General features: G+C 44.2%; 5 protein-coding genes across 5 annotated transcripts; 1 reads left to right on the top strand and 4 right to left on the bottom strand.

Moving 5' to 3' along the window:
• Positions 1–305: 305 nt before the first annotated feature.
• Positions 306–5,874, bottom strand: EAE98_007823 (uncharacterized protein). The gene is made up of 3 exons (XM_038955446.1): positions 4,458–5,874; positions 837–4,391; positions 306–742 (listed from the first exon to the last, which is right to left on the bottom strand). The coding sequence occupies exons 1-3, from the start codon at positions 5,160–5,162 to the stop codon at positions 608–610; spliced, it is 4,395 nt and encodes a 1,464-aa protein (XP_038808175.1). The 5' UTR covers positions 5,163–5,874; the 3' UTR covers positions 306–607.
• Positions 5,875–11,153: 5,279 nt separating this feature from the next.
• On the bottom strand, positions 11,154–13,613 carry EAE98_007822 (uncharacterized protein; the record flags this gene model as incomplete). Its single annotated transcript, XM_038955445.1, has 5 exons — positions 11,154–11,797; positions 11,847–12,606; positions 12,660–13,212; positions 13,273–13,406; positions 13,479–13,613. 5 exons carry the CDS (start codon positions 13,611–13,613, stop codon positions 11,154–11,156), a joined length of 2,226 nt encoding a protein of 741 aa, XP_038808174.1.
• A 702-nt stretch (positions 13,614–14,315) lies between these two features.
• On the bottom strand, positions 14,316–17,485 carry EAE98_007821 (uncharacterized protein; the record flags this gene model as incomplete). Its single annotated transcript, XM_038955444.1, has 6 exons — positions 14,316–14,943; positions 14,994–15,706; positions 15,758–16,240; positions 16,295–16,372; positions 16,423–17,114; positions 17,426–17,485. 6 exons carry the CDS (start codon positions 17,483–17,485, stop codon positions 14,561–14,563), a joined length of 2,409 nt encoding a protein of 802 aa, XP_038808173.1. The 3' UTR covers positions 14,316–14,560.
• A 2,386-nt stretch (positions 17,486–19,871) lies between these two features.
• On the top strand, positions 19,872–21,813 carry EAE98_007820 (uncharacterized protein; the record flags this gene model as incomplete). Its single annotated transcript, XM_038955443.1, has 8 exons — positions 19,872–19,947; positions 20,112–20,280; positions 20,342–20,771; positions 20,837–20,925; positions 20,975–21,103; positions 21,172–21,473; positions 21,521–21,663; positions 21,712–21,813. The coding sequence occupies 8 exons, from the start codon at positions 19,872–19,874 to the stop codon at positions 21,811–21,813; spliced, it is 1,440 nt and encodes a 479-aa protein (XP_038808172.1).
• A 1,489-nt stretch (positions 21,814–23,302) lies between these two features.
• On the bottom strand, positions 23,303–23,974 carry EAE98_007819 (uncharacterized protein; the record flags this gene model as incomplete). The annotated part of the gene is made up of 1 exon (XM_038955442.1): positions 23,303–23,974. One exon carries the CDS (start codon positions 23,972–23,974, stop codon positions 23,303–23,305), a length of 672 nt encoding a protein of 223 aa, XP_038808171.1.
• Between the last annotated feature and the right edge of the window lie 419 nt (positions 23,975–24,393).

Here is a 24,393-nt window from a genome sequence, read left to right as displayed (position 1 = left end):
AGGGGTGTGTATGTGGTGCAATTATGATTTGCATCACGATCTATCTCTTCCAACTACCTACTTAACTAGCTACCTAATTCGATTCGATTCAAATATCGAATTTCTCTTCATCCATCTGTACATTAATACCTAGGCTATTCCAGGAAAACAAATACCGAATGATAATATGAAAAAAAGATTCCGCTGTGTGATGTGATGCTGTCAGTGCATGGTAACGCTTGCTCACGTGCTCGCTTTCCAAAAATGTCCGCTAAATTGACAATTGAGACTTCCTCCCACCCATCATATCATATTTCCCATTCCATCCTCCAATCCATCCTTCCTATAACTATCCTGTACAGGTAAAGCCCAGGAACCAACGAGCCCCAACCCCAACCAACCAACCATCAGCACCAGCACCACCGTCGAAATCCATTCCATTGCAACCCATCAAATCATCATGAACGCTAAAACGCATAATAAACAAAGCATAGATTGGCCGCCATTTCTAGTGTGAAGGCGATCGAGGGGTAACCGACGCAACGTAAGATGAATGAGAAAAATAAAAAATCGTAATAAAAAGGCTAGCATGGATGATCGTGGAAAATGTTGTAGTTTTTGTAAGGGATTATAAAACTTCCATAACACGTCCGTGATCTTCGTTTCGATTTGTAAGAGAATTGAAAATATAAGATGCATGGGACCAAACGGTAGCGATGCGAGTGTGAAATGTGGCGAGCATCATTACGAGAAGGAGAGGAATCTGTGGAGTTTCGTTAGCTTCGATTTGTGTCAAGTGAAAGAGTGAGGCTGCTGGGAGATGGGAATCGAAACACAGAACAAAAATGAGAACATACCCAGATAAGGAATAACTTCCTGTCACTCCTGACCCTCTTCAATTTCTCCTGGCGTAATAATTGTATCTGGTTCTGTTGCTCCACGGTAACTATCTCCTTCCCGCCAATTCGAAGGGTTCCCATAGGCATTGGCTTTCTTTGCATAGCAGTTGTTGAACTTTCTGCACGTGCCACAGATGTGGTTGTTCCAACTTGCATTTCTATTTGATCAAAGATTTGAGTACATTTGCTGTCAGCAATGGTATCTGCGACTGCTTGTTCTGCAGAAGCTCGTTTCACGTCCATGTCATTTTGTGGGAATATATCTTCGTAGGCAGGCGGTGCTGCAGCTGCATTACCAGAGAAAAGATCCCACCATTTGTTGCCTTGTTCCTTGCCACCATTTTGATGATTGGGGCTTTCTGGACGGCTGCCGATACGACGGGCCATGGGACTTGGTAAATAAGCTTGATAATCTGGAAGGTTTGCGAGTGTAGGCATTTGTGGCATCTGAGGAAGGTTTGGAAGGCCGAGATGCATGTTGTTGTGGAAGGTTTGCTGAAGGTGCTGCATCTGAGCGGTGAATTGTGTAAATTGTGCGAACATCTGATCTCTGAATGCAGTCATGGCCATTGTTGGGGAGGCCATTGCTTCGTCTGCTTCGACTTCGGGTAGTTCCAAGATAGGGGGTTGAGTTATCTCGATAGTCTCATTCAAGATATTTGAAGTTGATCCCCTAGATTGCCTGCGTCGCATCAGGAATGTCCCATCAGCAGTATCAACATCAGCATCCTCGTCCTCGTATTCATTGTCATCCTCATCGTCACTGTCACTGATGCCGCTTTCATTCGGTATCTCTGCAGTTGGTGGTTGCCACAACGATCTTAATGATGTCGCGCTGCTTGTTCTGCTCTTTAGTGAAGAGCCACTTCGTGTTCTTGAATGATGTTCTACTCTGCGAACGGCACGATGGACTTCCTCAGAAGATGTCATATCTGCCGGAGCATAACCTTGGAGACTTCTGATCAACGGATCGGCACCACTAAGGATGAGGCGTCGAACGATTTGCGGATGGTTATGAAGAGCAGCAAAATGCATGGGAGTAAATCCACCTTTATCTCGTGGTTCACAATTCACGTTTCGTGCCAACAAAGCGGCAACGAAGCGATGCAGTCCTAAGGAACAAGCAAGATGAAGCATTGTTTGCCCAGAAGTTCTGCGCAGGTTGAAACGCGGTTTGGTCGGACTGTCATCAAGATCGATAAGATCGAGACATCTCAATAGCGTTGCTTCAACATTGACACCAAAGCTTGCCGCATTAAATCCACCACCGTGCTGTGAGGATCCACCCCCGCTAGGCGGAGATTGGCCTGATGGTGCTCCCCAAGGACCATCCACAATTCTTCTTGCAAGATCCCGCACGTCTTCCATTTTGCCTGTCATCTTGTGACCCAATACAGCCAACGCTGTTCTAATGATCTGCTGTTCGTCATCATCTACATATTTGAAAAACGCAGTTTGCTTTGGCATTGGTGGTGTTGGATATTGCTGTCTCTGCTGATGCTGGTGTTTGAACGTGACAGGTACAGTTCCCGCGATGGCAGAGGGCGGCAAAAGACATACTAGAGAGGTCTCGCCCCAAAATGTTGTTGTTGTTGCTTTAGCATCACCGAACATGACTTCCAGTCCTTGACAAAATCCACTACCCAAACAGGTTACTTCTATTCCACCGGCCTTTGGTCCTTCGTTTGGTATTAGTTTATGAATCACGGGTGGCCGCTGTGGACTCAAAGTCAGAGGCATGCCATACATTCCATTAACAACAGCTTGTGGCATATGAGCTTGTTGTTGCTGCGGCTGATAAATCTGAACGTTATTGCGCATACCATTCGGACTGGGGGCACGACTAGGATGCGCTGAAGGGGGCGCTGAGAAGAGCTGATGCATGGCCAAATTTTCTGTTGGTTGAGGTCGATGGCCATGAGGAATGAATATCTGATCATTACCATTCGGAGTAGGAGGACCTGTGTTGAAATGTGTTGGGATATTTTGCATCGGAGCAGGTGGGCAAAAAGGCTGCTCATTTGATGAGAAATTTGGAAGGTTTGGCGTGAATGGTGAGGGTATAGCTGAAGTGGTGGCGCTGACCGGAACAAAAGGACCATTGCTCATTGCCGGTTGCCCTGTCTCTAATTTGGTCATTGCTAGACCAGTGGGAACCTTACCAGAGGCACTGGCTTTGCGCTTCTTGGACAGTGGAGGGCCGGATGGAGTCGAGGGTGATGCTTGTGGCGATGGATGCCGGGGTGCCATTGTGGTGGAAATTGCTTGAGGCGGGTTGGGTGGTGGATAACTCATTGGCTGTGGATACGGCATGAAATTTTGTGGTAGGCTTTGAAGATCCGGGGCGGATGGCGATACACGAAAAGGAGCCATGCCAGGAACGGCACCAGACGCCATATCGTAGCTTCTTTCATTCGAATATGAAGTCGAACCTGGATACATCTGTCCGTCGGGCGCACCAGATGCCTGTCCAGAAATAGGTAATAAGTTATGCGTCTTATGATCATCTGTAATCATGATTGAAGAGGTGATTGCTTGTGCAATCAGGCGATCTTGATAGTCCTTGATAGTAAAGATTACCCGAAACCCGATCTTCTCATTTTGGTGTCTACAATAACATGCGATTCGCATGGGGGCATCAACTTGCAGAGCACCATCAGGCACCATAGGTTCAGGTCTGTCCCCAGTAGCTTCCGAGGGGGGTTGGCTTGTTGGTGATTGCCAATCCTTGACTTCATGGGTGTTAAACACGATGACTCGCTTAGCCTCGTCTTTGTGCCATGATTCTTCTTCTTCGACCTTCTTTACCTTCTTTCTGGCGGCGCGTTTTCTCTCGCGCGTGATGCAACCGCTACATATCAGCACCTCGCCTCCGTTCAGTGGTTTTTTGTCATCCTCTTCATCAGATCCACTATCCGAAGACTGACTTGTTGAGACATCAGGTGCTGCTGCTCTTTCTAAAGCTTTTCGAAGAATGTCCGGGTTCTCCATTGCACTAGAGCAGACCAACATCGTATAGAGCTCCAAGGTGTCGGGTGAGCGTTCCGGTGGAGGTTTAACGAGAAGTTTAGGTTTGGAGATCGTTTGAGTTGGCAAGTGAAGCTTGGTAACACCTTGAGGGACAGGGAAAAGTGTCATTTTGATGGGAATTTGAGTCTCAACTCGTGATTTCAATGGTGTGGGGTGTATGGTCAGAATCGGCTTCGTATATGGCGCGCCCGGAATCTGGCGGCCCTTGACTTGTGGTGTGTTTTGAAACGATAGGGGATTAAAGTGCGCTTGGGCTCTCATGATATTGGGAGGTATTTCCATGCTATTTGTCCATGGTGGAAGGCCATGAGCCGCGTTAGGCATCGTCCCAGGCATAAATTCAAGCCCAACATTGGGAGAGGGTGAGTTAGTGAACATATGATGTGCAGGGGACGACACCTGACTTGTCGACGCTACAGACAAGGGTGACGTTTCCCTCGAACCGATATGGTATCCGTTCGTAGAGTGAGCTACCGAATGTTGCTGCCATTGGTATATGTGTTAGTACATCTGTATATATGAAATGGCAATGAGTGATGATTGACTTACAGAGTTTGATTTGTTATGATTCCTGAATTTCTTCCTACCCATTGGTGATATTATCTTCCGAGGGGTGTCGTGCTTTATAGTCGGCATTTCTGGTGATTCCATATCCATTGTTATAGCAAAAGGACTTGGACTACTCGACGCACTGTCAAAGTCAAAATCATTCTCCATGGTCTTGTCATTGAACCCAAAATTATTAACCATTGCTGAAGGATTAATGGTCCCATTTCCGGCATAGTCACCATAACTCGACATACTCTCCCCTTTGACCACATCGTCGCCTTTCCAATCTCCCATATCAATATCGTCACCTATCATCGCGGTCCCTGAGTGCAGAGCAGACCCGGACGAATCGGAACTGGATTTTCTATTGTATTCCATCGAATCAGAGGTAGAGCTCTGGGACGATCCGGCCGGCGAGGCTGTCGATGGGGCTGATAAGGGCGCCTCCAGTACAGCCGTGTTAATGAAGGAAGGCTGCTCGGGACTTTTGTGGCCGGCAACACTCGGCGTTGCATATGCTGAGTAGTATGGGGGTGAGTCGTGTGAGAATTCCTCGAAGAGGTTGTTCGGATTATAGGTTGCCTCAAATGGCAAATGCGAATTGTCGAGGAATTCAAAATCGGGATCAGACTCCGCTCCCGACATGTCTGAATTGAGAATGAACGGCGGCGAGCTTGCAGATAAAGGTTCTGGTATTGCCTGCATGGCCTCTACGAATGTAGAAACAAGGCTTCTCGAGCGCACTGTGTATCCTTACGTGGTAGAGACTCTGTGAAGCCCTGGTCTGCACAGGTTCATGAATCCTAGGCGCGAATGATCGACCTGGCGATGACCTCTATCCCAATGATATCAATACTATCGGAACATTGCGCGCTGCCCTCGTCAAGTGTATGTATGTAATGGGAAGGATGAATGGGGTCGTATGGAGTCGGACGAGGATCTTTGTACGCCAAGTGTGGTGTGCGTCAACAGGCAGGAAGTGAAAAGCCGAATAAGATTGGCTTTGGGTAATATCAGAACTGGACTGTTGCGTGGAAAGCAGGCCTTGAATAAAACGGGTATTCGGAAGGTAGGCAGATTGAGTAGCAATTTGTGGAAAAAGGGCAAGAAGTACAATATACTCTGTACGAATTGCAAGTACTTTGTAAAGCACCAAGTGGAGTACAATACTGCTGCAATGGTCCCCAATTTTGGTTTGATGGTGATCCTCGTCTTTTTTGTTGATTCCTAATTTCTCAGGCCAAAATTCAATTTTCCCACCAAAACCTTACGGTCCTTACCTAATCCGAAGTCTCTCGAGGGCGAGGTGAGTGTGTACCTAGGTCGTCAAATCCAAAGCCTTCTTATTATTATTAATCAAGAAGGAAGGAAAGAGCAAGTGATCAAAGGGTAGAGTTCGAGTGAATCTTGATGGAATTTGAGCTGGGTAAGTTGATGGAATGGAGTATTGGAATTTTTTTACAATTTTGCGAAATGCAAACTGGCGGTGATGCTTTTTGACATGTCAGTCAGTACACATCGATCATCACTACATCACTATCTACCAATTATTACACAGATAATTCTCGCCAAAAGTGCTCTTACTCCAAATGGATTAACATGATATGCCTACCCAGAGAATCTGGATGATAGCTCCTTCGTCTTCCCACACGAACTATCCTCCCCAAAAACTCAAAATGACGGTCCTAGTACTACATCACTCTACGTCCGTCCGTCCCTTCTACAATTTTATACTTTTATTTAATCCGGAGTCGAACCCAACAACACGAACCATGCCTCGCGAGAGGAGTGAATTCCCGAAAGGAGAGAGAGATTAATGGGAGCGATGGAGACACAAACAGCATACTCGTACGCACAGAGCAGAAAATAGAAAACTATTCATTAGTCGAGACCTGGGAAAAAAACATGGTAACATGGAAAACTGGCGGAGGGATGGATCGAGTGGCATGAAGAATGTGCATGGATTAATATGCGAGCAAGGTCAAATTCTCACAAACAAACAAATACAATAAAAGAAAAGATCAATGGGAGGTGGAGCGACGGGGTAAACGAGGGGTTTGAATGCACGATTGCGATTACGGACCTCCAAACTTTCGGAAACAGACGAAAGTCGATGCGAGCATTACCACTTAAACCTTCCGAAACTTTGATCTCAACTCTCTTTAGAGGCATTGGAAAAGGGAGGAAGATAAAGACGGTGCCGATTCTTCCCTTCCTCTCTACCATTTTGCACCACCATCCTCTTTCTGTCCATCCGCATTAGAGATAGTGAAGAGAGTGGCTTGCATATGGGCGTGCCAAGGCCCACATTTACCATTGGCATGATCTGCTTTTTTAACCCAATACCATTTTGCATAGGTTGAGGGGATCGCCTATGGTAAAGGGCGTTTATGTCGCCAATTCCACGGGGGAAAAAGCTAGTCCGTTCTTTTTCTCTTTCCAAAGCAAGGGCATGCTTGGATGAAAGTTTATCATTATCGTGTCAGAATAGGACGAGTGCCTTTCTTTCGACTTTGCATTGATTCATTATACAACAACAGCCTTTGAAGGCTGTGGCTCAACGTATCAGCGGTTTTATCTGCTACAAAGTTTGATATTAGCCACAATTTCCTTGATGCTTTCCAAATCCAAGCAAGGTATGGTTTACCTACGAAAAACAAAAATGATTTCGCATTCTTCCTCAATCCTAGCAATCAACACAATGTGTTATGCGGGGGTTTAGCGTTCCTCCTCTTCAATGAAATATCAAGGAATATCATCGAATACACTATTAGATATTGCTTGCTATGTTTTGATGCCCTGGTAGTCTGCTGCTTCTCCTCTACTAAATCAATGTTGCATGGCTGGCCGTTGTACTCTTGTCCACCGTGCGACCCTAATAGCGACAGGGCTAGGGTATATCGAGGGTTGAGAAAGGGGACTAGATCTTCTCTCGGGTCTCGTCCGTTACTGCCACCCCGATAGACCTCGAGTCGCCGAATGGGGGATATCACGTGTATTGGTCGCGATTGCCACCCCCACGTCGAATGGCTTGTACTGAATGAATCAGTGCTAAGTGGTTTCGGCTGAGTAGCAATAGATTGGCTTCTGCAAGATACCAATAACCGACACTTGAATCAATTCTTTGATCTAATCACTGGTTATGAAAAGCGAAACCAATAATCCTCGCCCTCACACTTTGTGACCCGAGCCGAACTTTATGTCCGTATGCAAATACCAAAACACCAATAGCCGAAGATCACTCTGTCTTTCGGCATCTACAATATGGATTCAATATTCACACTTTTAGTCGCAATAATTTTAAGTTATCCGGCCGCTGCTTTCATTTTGTTCTTCGTGTTTTTATTAGGTGTGCAGCTCTATCAAAATCGATCAGTGCTCATTCAAATACTCAGACCAGTCAAATCTAATCCCCATTTCGATACGAAGGTTCCAGCACCTGTAATGTAGCTAGGTAGTTGTCAGAATCATGGCTTGGAACTACTTCGCTACTATAAGGAATGTCGAATCCCAGTTCCCTGGGCATGCAAATTTTGGGACATGATTCAATCAAGGAGCAAGAAGAATATCACTGATTCTATTCCACCATCTCTTTCCAGGTTCAAAGTATATTTGTTTTAGTCACTACCTATCATCTTTGAGTTTGTTGCATCAAAGTCTGTTCTTGTTATTTATTGTATGGATTATTGTACATCAAAGACATTATCTAACGAAAAACAGCTACTAAGAAAACATGCTTAAAATAACCGGCGTTATCTGGCGGAATGGCATTCCGGTACTGATGGTTGTCTGAGATGGAGGGTCCAGGGGATACCCGCATGCACATCATCTTCATTACACCCTCCCGTTACATCCTGCTCTCCATCTTGAACCCCCACGTTGTTCGTTTCCCCACTCTTCAGCTGTCCATTCTTTCAAGATCTAGCCTGGCCGATGACATTCTGTCTCCGCACGTTGATGTGATTCTTCTCCTGAAAGGTTACTATTGCTACGATACCTACCGAATAGATTTTTATCCACGGCCAATTAAAGTAGTACACAAACCTCAGTACTCAAACTTGTCTCGATCTGCTAATCACCGGTCGCCACAATACAATGGCCTAAACCTACCAAACATTGAAGCAAGTTTAAAGCACTTCCATCCATGCTTCAGCATATCTTCAATTGTAGCATAGCCACAATCTCGATCAACAACCATACATCTTCGTCAGAACACTTTGCAAGCGCAAACCCAAACAAACCCATATAGTTTGATCGGCTCAACATGTAATAGAACAGGCAAAGAACCCCACGAAATGGGGCATTCATTCATGATGTTATAGATTAAAGTAAAGGCAACAATTCAAAGCCACCTTACCTATTTTGTCTACAACACACTTGAACCAAAGTTTCAATTTGCCAAATTCCAACTACACAAACCAGAAGTCCTATCTGTCATCAGCTATACAAAAAGCCAGGATGGTCATCAATGTGACGCTGCGAGTTTACAGGGTAGCTAGCACAGCATCCATCTTATTATATCCCCCATTTGAACCAAACAAACTACAGCAACTTCCAATCTCGGGTTTCTACACATGTACAGTGCAGTACTGCATACACATCTTAAATATCCATCCACAGTGCAACATGCAACTTCAGATGCAGCTACAAATAGTAAGGTGCGTTATCGCCTCACGAAATTGAAGGAACGAAAGAATCTTCAAGTGAGCACGATGTATGCAATACTGCAAGGTACAAGTACTAAATGACAAAACGGTTATAATGCAGTGCGATACCAAATTCTTTCCTCCTGAAAGATCCTCAAACGCTCATGTACATCAATTGGCATTGTGAATACTAGGATGACTATTTATCCAATCAAGAACCCCTTCATCAATGCGACCAATTTCCAATCACAATTCGATCCCCGCTCAGGCCAATCATACTTACTCCTCATCTCATTCGTTACACATTGGGCTTTAATAACATTCAATACATTGTACTTGCGACTCCCCTCTCACACAAACCATACCTTACCTACCATCTTCACTTCTCCGCACACCCACACCACACCATCCCATGCACAAACGCCCAAAAAAGCATCGCTTGCGAAATGTGTACAAATTTTGCATACGTTTATACCATACATGTTTCATGCATTGCCCCCTATACATCTACAGCCATGCCGCCTCCACCAATCTACCATCTACAAGCCCTTCATCGAACGGTGCCAAGAGCATTTTATCCTACAGATCATTTTATATACCGATTCTTATACATACAAACACCGGCGAGACTCATGCTTGGATCATCCCCAGAGCTCGAGGCGTCACACCTTCACATGTTTGGACCAACCCAATATGAATCCTGGATAGGGAGTAACCCTTGCGTATTTTTTCTGGGACATATATACATATCCACATATGTATATATGTATACATGCCGGCAGGAGACCGGAATACAACGTGAGGTACTTAGCAATTGAGTCGGGAATTATGTAATCTTCTCTTTCGCTGAAGAAGTGTTATAATTAGGGGGGGCATAGTACATGATTATATATGCAAGCAACTTATATTGCATAATCATATCGTATCCGTTATCCCCGCGTTATTATGCTATGTTACACACCCCTCAGACACTCCACGTACCCGGATTCGGGTCACACCCATTTCATCATCCATCATAATCACAAATTTTTCATCTACGATTTCATCTTTCGCATCATTTGCCCCTTTCGTATCATATCATATATCGAATACATCACCATAACTAAAAACAATAATAACAGCACATAATATACCCGTCCACGCAATTCCAGACCTCTCATCTTCAATCTTCAACCTCTTTCTCCGCGGTCCTCGTCATTCTTCAACCACTAGCATCAGAAATCCATCATAGTCACAATACCGATCCTAGTCACAATATACACTGGGGAATCATCGTCGATGTTCATCTGTACTCTCGAGCCCTCTTCAATCCCCCCTCCATACATCTCTAACTCCAACTCCCTTCTAAATCTCCACGTTCTCCCTTTTTCTTTTTCCCCTACTCAGCATCCACCCTCATCGACGTTCCCCAAAGGTGCCAAAATCAAAGTACGCTTCTTACGCGTTTTTTTAGTCTTACAGAGCTCCATCACAATTCGTCATGTCCATATACTATCAATACGCCATATACCACACTATTCAGCTGGAGAAGCCACGTGTAGACCTATACAGATGCAAAGTTGCAACTGCGTCACTTAGGCTTATTGATTCAATACTACTACTACTCATTGATAGGTAGGTTCATTACATTGCATATCATGAGTTTCATTATCCCCCCCCTCCCCCTTTCCTTTCCCTTCTTCTCAAGTAACTGTTTATTCATCCACCCTCCCCCAAAGACCTATTTTAGTAGACTACAAACATACAATACAAGAAACACATTTCAGCCTTGCACCACAAAAGAAGACAAAAGATGAAACATTCAAAATTTTGTTACACATATTTATCCGTAACGTAATGTGGAAATTCATGTCGGGATGAGTCAGGCTATCCACCCACCTTCCAATCCGAAGACTTTTTCCTTCCCAGAATTCCCTTTCCCGGTCCCTTCCTTCCCACAAGACAATATCGCCATCCATCCACCCATCAATTCATCTGCCCCAACAAATAGCTGCTGCCTCCCCATACATGAAGACTGTTATCTTCGCATCTCACTTTCGATACGCGCACTCTAATCTGTAACCCTCCAGCTATCAAACCACTTCAACCTAGAGTATTCCCTATTAGGTCCTACCATACCCCATGAAATAGGCATAAAGAAAATATAAAGTGCGATCGTCAAGGCGTACAAAACACCATAGATAGCATATTGCAAGGTCTTAACTTGATTTCTTAACATCCAATCCGCACAGAAACCGAATACCAAAATAGCGAAATAGAGTGCTGGATAGTAGTGATGAACGTAAGTGACACGAGCCATGGCGACAAATGGCATATAATGGAGGAACCATCCAAGAACTGGGTACAGTCCAGCATAATGTATTTGATCAATCTCGGATTGTTTAAGCTCATCATACCCGCGTTGCCATCTAATGAGATACCAAACAACGAGTAGGCCGAGGAGGCCTAGAGAGGCGGTAGAACCCCAGTATACAAGAGGATTACCGAGAAGGAAGTATTTGACTATATTGTCATCCCACCCACACATTCTCAATCCTACGTTGAGAATTGGCCATTGCCAAAAGTAAGAAGCGAGATCATCCTGTTTGTCAGGGTCTGGCACAAGTGCGTTATTCGAAGTCATCATGGCAACATTCAAATGAATGAAGTCGTGAATGAAAGGAGACTTGTAAGCTCCAGCATCAGCAGCAGGCACTGTAAAGATGGTCAGTATATTCTTTATTGTTAAAAGAGATCAACATACACTTCTCGTTCCAGTGGGCTTCTACGTTCCAGTGAGTGTAAACATCCTTGGGATTATTGTCCTTGGTGCAAGTGACTTCGATTTGCTTGAAACCCCATTGTGGCAAGTTAACGTTACCAGCTCGTAAGTAGCATCCTAAACTTGTGTGCTTGAGTCGGAAAGCAGTAGTCAAGGTTCTAATTTTACTTCGATCATTTGAGGAAACATCCTTGACAACTTCCATGGTCCAGTGATCTTTGTCATCACCAACAGTGGTATTTCCATAACATGAGACTTCCTTGTCAGCCTTGGTAATAGGCGCTGATACGTCGTGTGAGTGAAGGTTGCGACCAGTTTGTGAATGAACGAAACGTAGAACGTCGCCATCAGCGACATATCTGAGAGGTGCCTCTGGGTCGAATTCTGGTTGAGAACGATTAGGATAGAACCACCACTCGTTGTTAGCATCTTTATGATGGTAGCAAGTAATTTGTTGTTGGTTGGATCCTTCGGGGTAAGTCTGAATGTGGGAGTGAAGAAGACCACCGCCGTATCCCATATTCTTAATTGTTGCTCGAGAACCATATGCGATCTCAAGTGGACTATCCTTTCCAACTTCAGTTCCTCTCAAATTGGCTTGGAACAGGGAACTCATTTGAGCATCACCGGGTCCACTGTTTTGAAGAATGGCGAAGTGGGCAGCGAAGGAGGCAATGTAAACTCCTATAGGGATAACAATCAAGCAAATTACTCTGATAGCGACATGCGATGCGAGCTCGACCTAAAATATATGTTAGTCCAACCAACTCAATAAAGTAATCGGATTTGTGTTACCTTTTGCATTCTAATATTGCCAAATTTGTTCCATAAATCTTCGATCGTGTAAATACCAACCATGGTTGTGCAGAAAAGACCAACCATCTTCACACTGCAAACACAGCCAATGCTTACACCAGTCAACAAGAGCCAAACGAACCATTCAGGAGTCCAACTTTGCTTTTGTAGATTGTGGAATTTAGCCCAGCAGAGAACGGTGGTGAATGTGAAGCATAGGAGCATAGAATCCAAGAGAATAAAGCGACTGATTGTGGTGTAGGAGTTTTCGCACAAAACCATCAATGTAACGAACCATACAGCCGGTCTCTTGAAGTTCAATTCGCGAGCAGTATAGTAAGCCAATGGAATAGTAACGGCACCGAAGAAGGCGTTGAAGGCACGCATGAAAGTGTAGTTCACATCCTCAGGATATTGTTCCCCAGATTTGAATTCGAAAGTACCATTGTAACCTGCAAGATAACCGGAAAGACCGACCAGCATTTTTCCAAGAGGAGGATGGACATCGAAGTAGAATTCTCTTTTGATGTAATGGGACCCAAATTTTCCAAAACTATATCCAGACATGATCAGTCCACAATCTTAGGGTTTCAAATGTGAAGAATGTGCTTACTGAGCTTCATCCCAGGTAACAATAGGTGAAAGGCCAATCTTGTATAATCTGGTGAAGAATGCGAATATTGTAAAAACCAATGGTGCGATTAAGAACTCCCACTCGTCAAGAAATCCTACTATGGATTGCTTTCCCTATAATAAATTAATTCCATTAGTCTATTTACCCCAAAGCTATTGAGGCAGAACCTTTCAAGGTTTGCTCACCTTCTTGACTTGTGTCTTCTTGTCATCTATCTCCACCGTGTTTACAAGACCTCCATTGGATGATGGTACATTGCGTCGACGGGTTGTTTGAGTATGGTCCGCACCAGAAGCAACAGCTGTCTTATCGGAAGCCATCTCGAATATCTGCGAGGGTTTTCGAGAAAGAAGCTTCCTCCCTCCCTATAATGTATTTCCCAAGGTAACTCTCAATTGTGATATGATTTGCAGTGGCAGTATAAAGTTCGTGGCCCAAGTTTAAGGTTGCGGCTGTCAAATGTCGAGAGTCGCAACTTCAAAAACTTCTAGAGAATGTCAGAGAATTGAAGAAGGGTAAACTAATTAACAAAGATTTGCATCTCTCCACAAATTCTAAGGGTAGATTTGCAGATGAAGAGGAAGAAGAAGAGGAAGTATGTAAAGACGTAATCCCTTGTGAAAGTTTGTAAAAAGGAGTCGAGCTCTGAAAGATTATACTAAATCTACCTTGCTTGAATTCAATTGGGGTATCTAAATTTAGTGCACCACTACCACATATACCCGAAATCTGTCCTTCTCTGCTGACGAGGCTGAAGCAAGTCGATGAAAGTACATTCTACCTGGGTATTTATTGCAATTTTCTTTCCACAGTAGTCTACTTTATTATATATCAAATTATCACTTATTTATTATTCGGGTTACATTTAAAAATATACCAAGCGGTGTTTGGAACTTCACAAAGGCACAGTTTAAACCAAAGTACGCACGTTTTTTGGATCACAGCCTGTGGGTGTCAACGTCAGACGAAATTATGACATGGGGCTAATTACAGTAGATAGGCTAGCTTCCATTATTAGAGAGTTCTCAGACTTTGTTAAATTCGATGCACATGTCATGAACATTGCGTAGATTTGAGCGTTAGATTTTGAGACCCTTATAAATTGTAAAATGCCTGGCCACTAGAAATAATCTACAAATTCCCATAAATTCACATTCTATATGTGCTCTAGATGACACTGGTATTACACTCTCTCCTTCGAGCTTCCATGTACGCCCGCTTGTTGCTAGTTCCAATCCAATATCGTATATCCTACGAGTACAGCCGCTTACTCCTCATCTTGATCTAATGGCTTATATTTCCCACTTTTGATGCTGTCTCCTTCGCCTTTGTTTCTGTTCACCATACGTGATATCCACCCACCAACACCTTCTCCAGACTCTTCATCTGCTCCATATTGAGGCTTTCCATTGACGATAGAAACATTGGGTGGGTCGATATCGAGACCTGGAATGGCACTTGAAGGTCCAATACCATTTGGACCTCCATAACCACGTCTCAGGTCAACAGAAGGAACGGGTGAACTGATGCCCATCAACGAGCCGCTCTCGGCTCTGGTAGCGGGTGTGGGCATTGCTGTGGTCGCGTCGCCAAATATCATGTCCATATCTTCCAATCGTACACCAGCCGTCTCGGGATAGATGAAATACACTGCAAGTTGTTAGATTTCTAGTTTTATAAGGGAAGGGCACTAGTCTTACCAACGACAAAACTGGTTGCGCAGAAAAACGCATGAACCAAGTACAAACGCCATGTGATCAATTCTTGTAGAATAGGCGTCATTTCTCCTACGAGCCAATTGAAGGCCCAATTGGTGGCGGTAGACAAACTGGCTCCTTTGGACCGGATGCTGAGGGGAAGAATCTCGGGTGGATAAAGCCATGGAATTGGTCCCCAACTGAATCCAAAAGCGCCATTGTATATCATGACAAATAGAACAACCAGAGTCGGCGTAGCCTTTATGTCCAAGAATAAAAAGTAAGAGATGCAAGATAGCGATATAACCATAGCTACTGCACCACTAAGAAGAATGAAGCGTCGGCCCCAGCGGTCTACCAGATACCAGGGTGGTATGGTACACAGGAAGTACGTGATCGCGTTGATTCCTGTCATTAAAATTGCTTGGCGACCACGCCAACCTGCGGATTCGAAGACAAGCGGCGCATAATATGAAATAACGTTAATGCCGTTAAGTTGGGCGAATGCCTGGGCTGACATGGCAATGAAGACACGAGTACGATATCGTCGAAACATATCTTTGTAAGATTTCTCGCCCTCCTGTCGAGCCAGTAGAACATTCATCTTAATTTCTCGATATTCTTCCCGTGCCTTCTGATCATGAATGTCACCACCACCATATAAATTAGCAATAACTACCATACCTTCCTCATCATGGTCGTTATCCAAAAGCCATCTAATATGATCATTAGTCGCAAGTACATTTAATATAGCGAACAACACATACCTAGGTGACTCGACAATGATCAAACTTCCAACACCCAAAAGCGCACCCATAACACATTGCATCAATAGAGGTATTCTCCATGACATATTTCCCTTAATGAAGCTGCAGAAGTAATCCACCCATACGGAGGTTGCATATCCTGTGATGTTGCCCGAGAATTCAATACAAGCAAGTTTTCCGCGGTTGTGTGGGGGTGATATCTCGGATTGATATATGGGAACAATCGTGGACAGCATACCGACACCCACACCTGCAATAATACGACCAAGCATCATCATAGGCATGCTAGTGGCTAATGTCTGAAGTGCGCCTCCAACGAAGAAGATGCAGGAGCCGTATAAGATTGTCTTTCTTCGACCTATTATATCACCGACCTTCCCGACGACAAGCGATGAAACAAATGCGCCGATTTCCAAAATAGCAACCATGGTACCGACTTCGGCTCGAGAGGGCTGATTGAAATAATCCTTGAAGTAAGGACCGCTACAAGGCGATTAGCCAGGAACTAGAAATCCACGTAGTTACAGTAATACATACGTGATAATGCCAGACATAACTCCCTGATCATATCCAAAAAGGAACACACCTAATGATACAAAAATACTAGTAAAATACCTGCCTCATCGTCAGTTCAGTGTGTAGAGCATATCAATTAAGGTCCTTACACTAATGGCCGGCCTGTCAGGCCGTGCATCTGCCTCTCACCTCCCGACATGATTGCGGCTAGAATATGCTCAACTCGACTTATTCTTCGAGGGCCAGGATCTGGTATTTCGATATCCTCTTTAACAAGTCCAGGATGATAATGTTTTTCTTGCTTATCGGTAGCCTCGTCGTTATATCGAACTCGTTTTCTTGTTTTTCTCTTGGAAGAGCCGCCAAAAACCTCTTCGTCAAGGGACGCTCGTAATCGAATTTGCAACGGGTCTTCCTCGTCTGCGAGTTGCTCTGCAAGATCGCCTGTGTCACTCCACGAGAATTCGGAACCAGGTGACGTTGAGCGCGAAAGGGAAGACCGCCGACCCTGTTTCTCGTCCGAGCCCAGCAGTCCTTGGTTAGGATTCAATCGACTTGCTGAGGACAATGTTCGTAGTGGTATGTTAGCGGGACGACGAGATGATTTTGGAGAAGGAATGTTGAAGGTAATTGAGCTGTAGCAGCAGCCCAAATCGCGCGGAGTTGGATTGGTGGGGAAAAGTCGGGGTAGGGAGTTATTCACGAAGTGGATGAGATGGCACGTCACTAACACCGAGACCCTGAATGGCCGTGGTTGTTTAATTGTGGATCCCACACGGTGAGATGGGTATTCATATGATAAGAAAAATGAAACAGAAGAGACTTGGGCGTCTGTATCTCGCTTTCAATTCGTAGTACAAGTTTGTGATTTAATACGATGTTGGTTGATGATGTTGAAAGAAGGCTGTGTGTTGTCGACCTACTGATATGGGCGGATGACGAGGAGTTCAAGGTACGCGGACCAAAGAACGATCCTGCAATTGAGAACTGGTGCTTAACTACTAGGTATGATACTAGATGCGGAGCCCTTTACATTAGATGTGTCACGTGGTGCTTACTACATGCTATATTTGGACAATCAAAGCTTCCCCCTTTTCTTCTCATCAATTATATATTATCTTGACGGCTTGATTCAGTCGCATTGTAAGATACCTCGAAAGTCTCGAAAAGTAACAAGAAGTCAGCGTGCTTCAGCTGGCTTGCCTCGAGCATGCATGAACTCAATCATTTTACAAAAGAATACCTACCTAGATAGGAGGTGATGAGAATGCTCGGTTTGGACGGAATTGCATGCACAGTCAATCACCAAAATCAAGGAATTTACGAAATAACACTTCTGATAACGAATGTCTTCCGAACCTAATAAAACTTAAACTTTATATCAATGATAAGATCTTGAACAGCTTCCTTCTGCTTTTGAAGAGAAATGCTGATCGCTTACTCAATAAATCATTTGGAAAGGGTGATGAGTGTGTCCATCATCGTCACCCACCTATGGAGAATTGTGCTTGTGATCTCCCATTGAAGATTGTAAGATCTGGGCTGATACCAGCAGGATGAAAACCTGGGACACCAAGAAATACAATCTTTTCGACATTCGAGATCAATTCAGATAATCATTATCACTAATCAAGAGCTGAATGAACATGTTTGCAAGCTTTGAATGTGATATCATACAGTTTTCTTTAGACTCTCTCGAGACTCTTTATACTCAAAAGGAAAAAGATTCAAATTCTTTTTATCTTCTCAAAAAACACTTGATAATACTAATACGCAGTTGCTTCATCTAAATATTTATTTGGTCCTTACTCTGAATAGAGCAAATTGTACTATTGAGTATCTTGATTATCCTATTGTATATTATATTACTATTATAGAATTTTCCTATGAATATATCCCTATAAATTTGTTCCTGTTTTTCATTGAAAAGAGAATAAATCGAAGCTTACGAATCAATGGCTTGAGATTCTCGAACTTTGGTACAAATTTTGCAATAACATTCTTAAATCGATGTTTGCTCATATAACCCTACCTCGTATTCGCAATTTCTGTATATATTCTAGTACACCGACCCCTAGTAGATCGATCTTCAGTACAGCAATCTCTATCCTCTCTGCGAATTTAGATGCTTGAACTTTGTCCTCAAGAAGTCGTTCTGCCATACAGATGATCCTCCGGCACAATATTGGACGACCTTGGCTCAAGTCGACATTTGGCTTGGATGATTTCTGAATATATGTGAAGAGGGAGAAGACAATACTGTGGAGAGAAGGAAGACGCCAGTCGGGGAAAGAAAAAATGATTGATTAAAACCAGGAATTGGAGGCAGGAAGTGCCGTCTGGGAACTCTAGCTGGCGTCGCTTTAGCTCACTAACCAAAGTGCCCTTGTACAACCCTTCCTCCCAATGTATAGTTCATAGCCGCGTAAAGAATCAACTCGAGATGCATCGGGTGCGCCGGATCAGAGTCGAGAGGTGCCGTAACCCCTAGTAAGAGCATTGTAATCCCGTATTGTTGTCCTTGGGCCCGTCTCTACAGCAGCGCTTCTCTGGAGTCCGCAGAAATCTCCACGCCATGTCGTTCTGCACTACTCGCGACACCCCAGAGGTGTTCTGTCGACCTCCATCTACGAAAGCTTCCTTCGCAGACTCTGCATCCCGCTGCAGACTTGAAAGGGCTGGTACCGCTTCGAATGGCAATTTATAGCTTCGACCGTCGGATGGTGTTCATCTCCGTTTCGCTGGTAGTCCTCTGTTCCGCGCTCGTCGTGAACGCCTCAGCGACGCTTAGCTGCGCGTAACTTAGCCCCAAGTAATCCGATTAGTGTACGATCACCACCTAGCTACTTAGCTCTCCGATAACAAGATCGAAGGTTCGTAGGATGCGCCACGTATAAGTGAGAGTCGTCGCACCCCTGTAACTCTTTTGAGAAGCACAGTGTCCTATGATCCGAGATCACGTGATGGATTCCATGGGGCCGAAGTCTCGAGGATTGGGATCCAAGGGCGCCAGCGGGGTCTAAGAACTCCAAAGGGATCCAATGGCGTTGATTTTCCACTCTTAAGTTCAATATGCTTCGTGCGTTCAAGCAGCTGGAGCTTCTTCTCGGATAATATGCAAAATTACGTGTCGGCCCAATGAAGTCTTGGCGCTCTGGGCGGCAATCTACTTTAGATAGAAAATTCTCCGACCTCCCGTGTACTTCGTTCAACCTCCATTTTGTTGTAATCATGCCTCAGTCCCCACCGCCACTCAACCACGACACAAGCAGAAATACGCCGCGTACACATCCTTACTTTGACAAGACGCCTTGTGATAAATGGGATGTTGTGGACTTCTGTGACAAAATATACAAGGAATTGGGCTATGTGAAGTACAATATATCCAATGTCCACAACTGCTGGCGGACGTCCATACAACACCTACAGAATAGCGAGGATCCCAAAATTGCTGGTACCGCTAGTAAACTGCGGGCGGCATGGGTTCTTTCAGTAAGTTGATTCTCCGAGCTACAAAACTAATATCTACGCATCATTTGTATCGCAGGATGCCTTCGTGGCGTCCTGATCAACGGTACACCGAGGCGCGTATCGCAGGATGCCTTCGTGGCGTCCTGGTCAACGGTACGCCGAGGCGCATATCGCGGGATGCCTTCGTGGCGTCCTGGTCAACGGTACGCCGAGGCGCATATCGCAGCTTACCTTCGCGGTCGGCTGAGAAACGATTGTGTACTCTTTGGGTGTGGCTTCTTCGCGAAGACCCCTCTCTCCTGGGTTACTGTTGACCTTCGTGGCCATCAGATTCACTAGCCCAGTCGAGCTTGATGTTTGTTAATAGGAATTCTTTGGCAGAGCCCAAAAAACGACCAGCAAAGGGCCAAGAATTTCATCAGGTCAATAACGAGAAAGCGTGGACGACGCAAAGTCGCCAATCATAGGCCTGCTACTATCGCTATCAACCAAAATAGTATTACGTTGAATTCATCGCAAACAGGGACCACTATTGTGTTGGTGTTCCTTCCAAGGATAGTGGAACAACAATCATCGTTAACAATTCTATACGCACAGTGGAGCTTCTGTCTTTCAAGATGACCCAGACACAAATTGTGCCGATTCAGAAGCTGATAATGATCCCAATGATCTGAACGCGACGGTTGACTCCAGCCTCGACAAGCAAGACTCAATGGCAATGGAAGTCTCCGACACAAAGAGGCTCCAAGAAATCCTTGGTTGTTTGGAGGATTCTCGCATGACCCTTACTAATGACAAGAAGATGTTACTCGCCCATGGCAATGTTTACCTTCAAGATGTCATGCTAGATCATGCCCGACGTACTGGAAAAGTTAAGCCAATTCATTTTAGCATCCTGGATGCCGAATCCATCACGACACTGGGTCTCATGCGAGAAGATTGTGAGCAGATCACAGACTGTGTTGAAGAATCACCGCTCCCTAGGTTTCCCCTGGAGTTACTTCAGGCCCTCGAGAAGTATGAGAAGGTCAGTCGGTACTTTGCCTTTAGGCTTTCAGAGGACTGATAACTGATGGTTGATGACTTTGATAGGCGAATTCCTATGAGCACTCATGCCGAATCGAACGCACGATGTCTCATAAGGGTGATATTAAATGGATCGGTGATGTTTCGTGCCACATGTGAATTACATGCCGTCTTCGCCCTATATAATAGGCTGATTTAGAGCAGTGTCCGGCTTTTAGAGAACTCCGGAATGATCTTGGATGAAGAGCTGAGTGAAGGGGTTTGGGATTGTTTGGTTTATCCTCGCTTCCTGGACGAAGTTTTCTGCGAGATTCCAGAGCTTGTCCTTCAACGGTAAACCCTCATACCAATTCTCTGCTCTTTCATCTCTCTGCTTTGGCTAATAATCGAAATCGTTGCAGCAAAGAAATTTCACTCTCAGCAACTCGCTACCAACCGTACTCCTACTTCATCAACGAACCTCGTTACGATGCGATCGCACGCCGTCGTAAGCTATCTGCTGACGGCAGCTCCCAATCTTGTTATGAACTGCTTGTCTTGGAGACAATTCGCAAATGGGAAGGGCAACTTGCTGCGAAATGGCTCAATGATTTTGATAAGCTTGTGGGTGGCTTGAGAGCGATGCTGTGCCACATTGGCGAGTTGGTAGAAAACGACCCAATAGTCATGAAGAAGATAAAGGTGGTTGGCATACTACAAGCTGGTTAGGATATTGTCTGTTGCTTAGTACTTCTTTGCTGATCATGCTAGGTCGTCGACACCAGCTTCTCATTATGTCTTGTATTGGCAAGGACGTATTTTACTTGAAGTGTGGTCATATACATGAGCTTCCGGGGGAGCTTAAAGATATGAAGAAGTTACAATACATTTTCGCGTCATACTGGAAAGCACGGGTATGTACCTTGGTGCCCTCATTCTCTTCGAAATCTCATACTCTGTAGGAAATTGTTCGATGTGGTGTTCGGCTTCTGGAGGAATTTTTGCAACAAAATTTAGAGCAGGATCAAAAGGCTGTTAATATTTTGTCTCCAAACTTCCTTTAAAGTTTCTGTGATTAACAATCATAACATAAATGAAATACATAATGCAAATTATATTTTTATATTTAAAACTATGTTATAAACTATAGTATCTGAGGGTCTTAGGCTTATCCCCTAGAGTGCGGGTTTATGGCGCCCAAAGTGGTCCGTGCAATATACCTTGTATGAAGAAATATGATTGGTTAGATTGGCTTTTGTAATGCTTTTTTAATCACTCTGTTTATAAATAGGAATCTTGATTTCAAAATATAGTTTTCTAAAAAAAACTAAAAAAGAGAAGATTAGAAATTAATATATATTATTTTCTCTAAACCTTCGAAATAAAAATAATATTAAAAAGATTTTATATTAAAGATTGAATGTGAATATGTGATTAAATTTCAAGTATCCTGATGTTCTGATTGGTCACTAAGATCCCTGTTAAGCGAGGGCGCCGTAAACCCGCACTCTAGGGGATAATTGTCTGTAGACATCAGCATGACCTCGGAGACAGAACGATGGCACGTGACATATAGATTGACAGAAAGTCGAGGTCTACCCGAGATCGACTGACTATCGAGTAGTTTATTCAACAGAGAAAGAAGGTCGAGTGATCTCAACCATTACTTAGTTACTTCTCGATTGGAAACATTCTCCTGCTTGAATACACAAACCCTACGGCGCTACACCACATTCATATGAATAGAGAATTAACGATATAATAACATACCTAGTACTCATTCTGGATTCTGTCCCCTAAAATGTCATTTATAGACGTCGTCGCTTAACGGAAGTCTTGTTGATTAATTAAAACATGAGGATTTTGAGGCTTCTTATCATTCATATCTGGTACACCGTCGCTTGAACACCGTATGGCTTCGCGCCGTTCATGTTCAAGAACCGTGTCAGCATCACCATACCACGAGTTCCGCAAGGCAGAAGCAGCGAAGCTCCCTGTTAGTATCACGGTTTTCTGCTGGGGTGAGTCAGCATCTTGTCCAGCTGGCGGTCGAGGCGGTGTTGAGGAAAAGTAAGGTGGAGCGAGAAGTGTTGATCTATGAGGGCGGTCGACATTGTATTAGTGTATTTATCGATCCCATCAGAAGCAGACAGCGCAGGCAGTGCAGGCAGTGCAGGCTGAGATACAAGTAGTGAACTGATTCACCAAGTATTTCGGATTGGGTACTCATTTTGAGGTTATAGTTTGAAAATAGCGATAAACTTATTATTTTAAGCCGCAGTTGTGGAACTAGTTGCGGATCAACTCATACCTCAGGTCTATGTACATTGAAGAACAGCGGGAAGGTGGATCAACTGGAACCAAAGGCAATCAAAAAGCATAGTAAGAAGTGACTATACTTATTTATTATACTATCTGATTTTCATTGTCTTGCAAATTTCTAGAGACAAAAGTCTAGTACCTGGGTCGTCTATCATGTTGCACATCTTTCGGCCTTTGAGCTTTATCATTATGATGTAGCGCTCTTATATCCAACATGTACTTCAGCTGTAATCAAAAGCCCTTGAACAATGGGACAAAGAACAGGCTTACCATCCACGAATACCACAATTTCTTCCAAACAAAGTCATTGGATTTCTGATCCCGGCTCAGAAGCAATGTCTTCGACAGAGCCAAAGATAATGCGGTTTGTGAAATGGCACCCCCGTAGCCAGCATCCCAGAACCAGCAAGCTAGGTAGGTTAATGCGATAGATCCCATAGCGGCTAAGACTCGCGCTTCCATGTCACCAATTGAAATTGGAACAGTTCTTCGCCCAGATAATTTATCCCCAGCTATGTCTCTCAGGTCCTGTACGTGGCTTGTGGTTGCGATTGTCACCAGAATGATGGCTAACCAGACGATGAGCTTAGAATTAGACGCCATAACAGAATGCTGAAGGACAATCTCCAAGGGCCCGGCCAAGAAGCATGTGATTCCAACTCCATTCAAGAAATTCTTTAGTAGAGGGTGAGAGTCTCCACCAAACCCATTGTACCAAAGGCAGGCCGAAAGTAACAATAAAGCGGGATAGAAACCACCAATCCAGAGAGATATTGCGGCCGTGGTAGGATAAACCCCATAGAGGATGTTTGCTGTCTGCTTCTCACTAATCCTTCCCGCCGGTAGTGGGCGCCATGATTTGTTGAGTGCATCTTCCGTAACACCTCGGAGTTGGTTATGCATGTTAAATACCAAGAGGAGACAAAATGACCACATAGCCATCCGTGGAAGTTTTGACAGGATAGATAATAGTGGTATATACTCGCAATCGTAATATTATGAGCGATCGAGGCATTTAACAGTCCAAAAATGGTCCCTACAACAGGAAGATTATAGATGTCGTTGCGAACGAAGAGCCATGCTGTGTGTAAATGATACAGAACGTAATGAGACTGCACATGCAAAGCCTTGGTTGAATATATGATAATATTAGAGACATAGATTTGATTTCGAGGCTTTAGGTGAATGTAGGCCATGATAGATCCTGCGAAGATCTGATTCTATCATATGTTGAATCTATAATCGTAAGGAATAGGAGTTCGCTGGAGGTGCTTTGCACCATGTTTATATGGAGACCACAACACTCTACCTTGCAAGTTCCT

Source organism: Botrytis deweyae (genome assembly GCF_014898535.1).
Source record: "Botrytis deweyae strain B1 chromosome Unknown BDEW_019, whole genome shotgun sequence".
Lineage (NCBI taxonomy): Eukaryota > Fungi > Ascomycota > Leotiomycetes > Helotiales > Sclerotiniaceae > Botrytis > Botrytis deweyae.
Note: the sequence above shows the minus strand (reverse complement) of the source record. Positions and strands in the feature narration are given on the sequence as shown.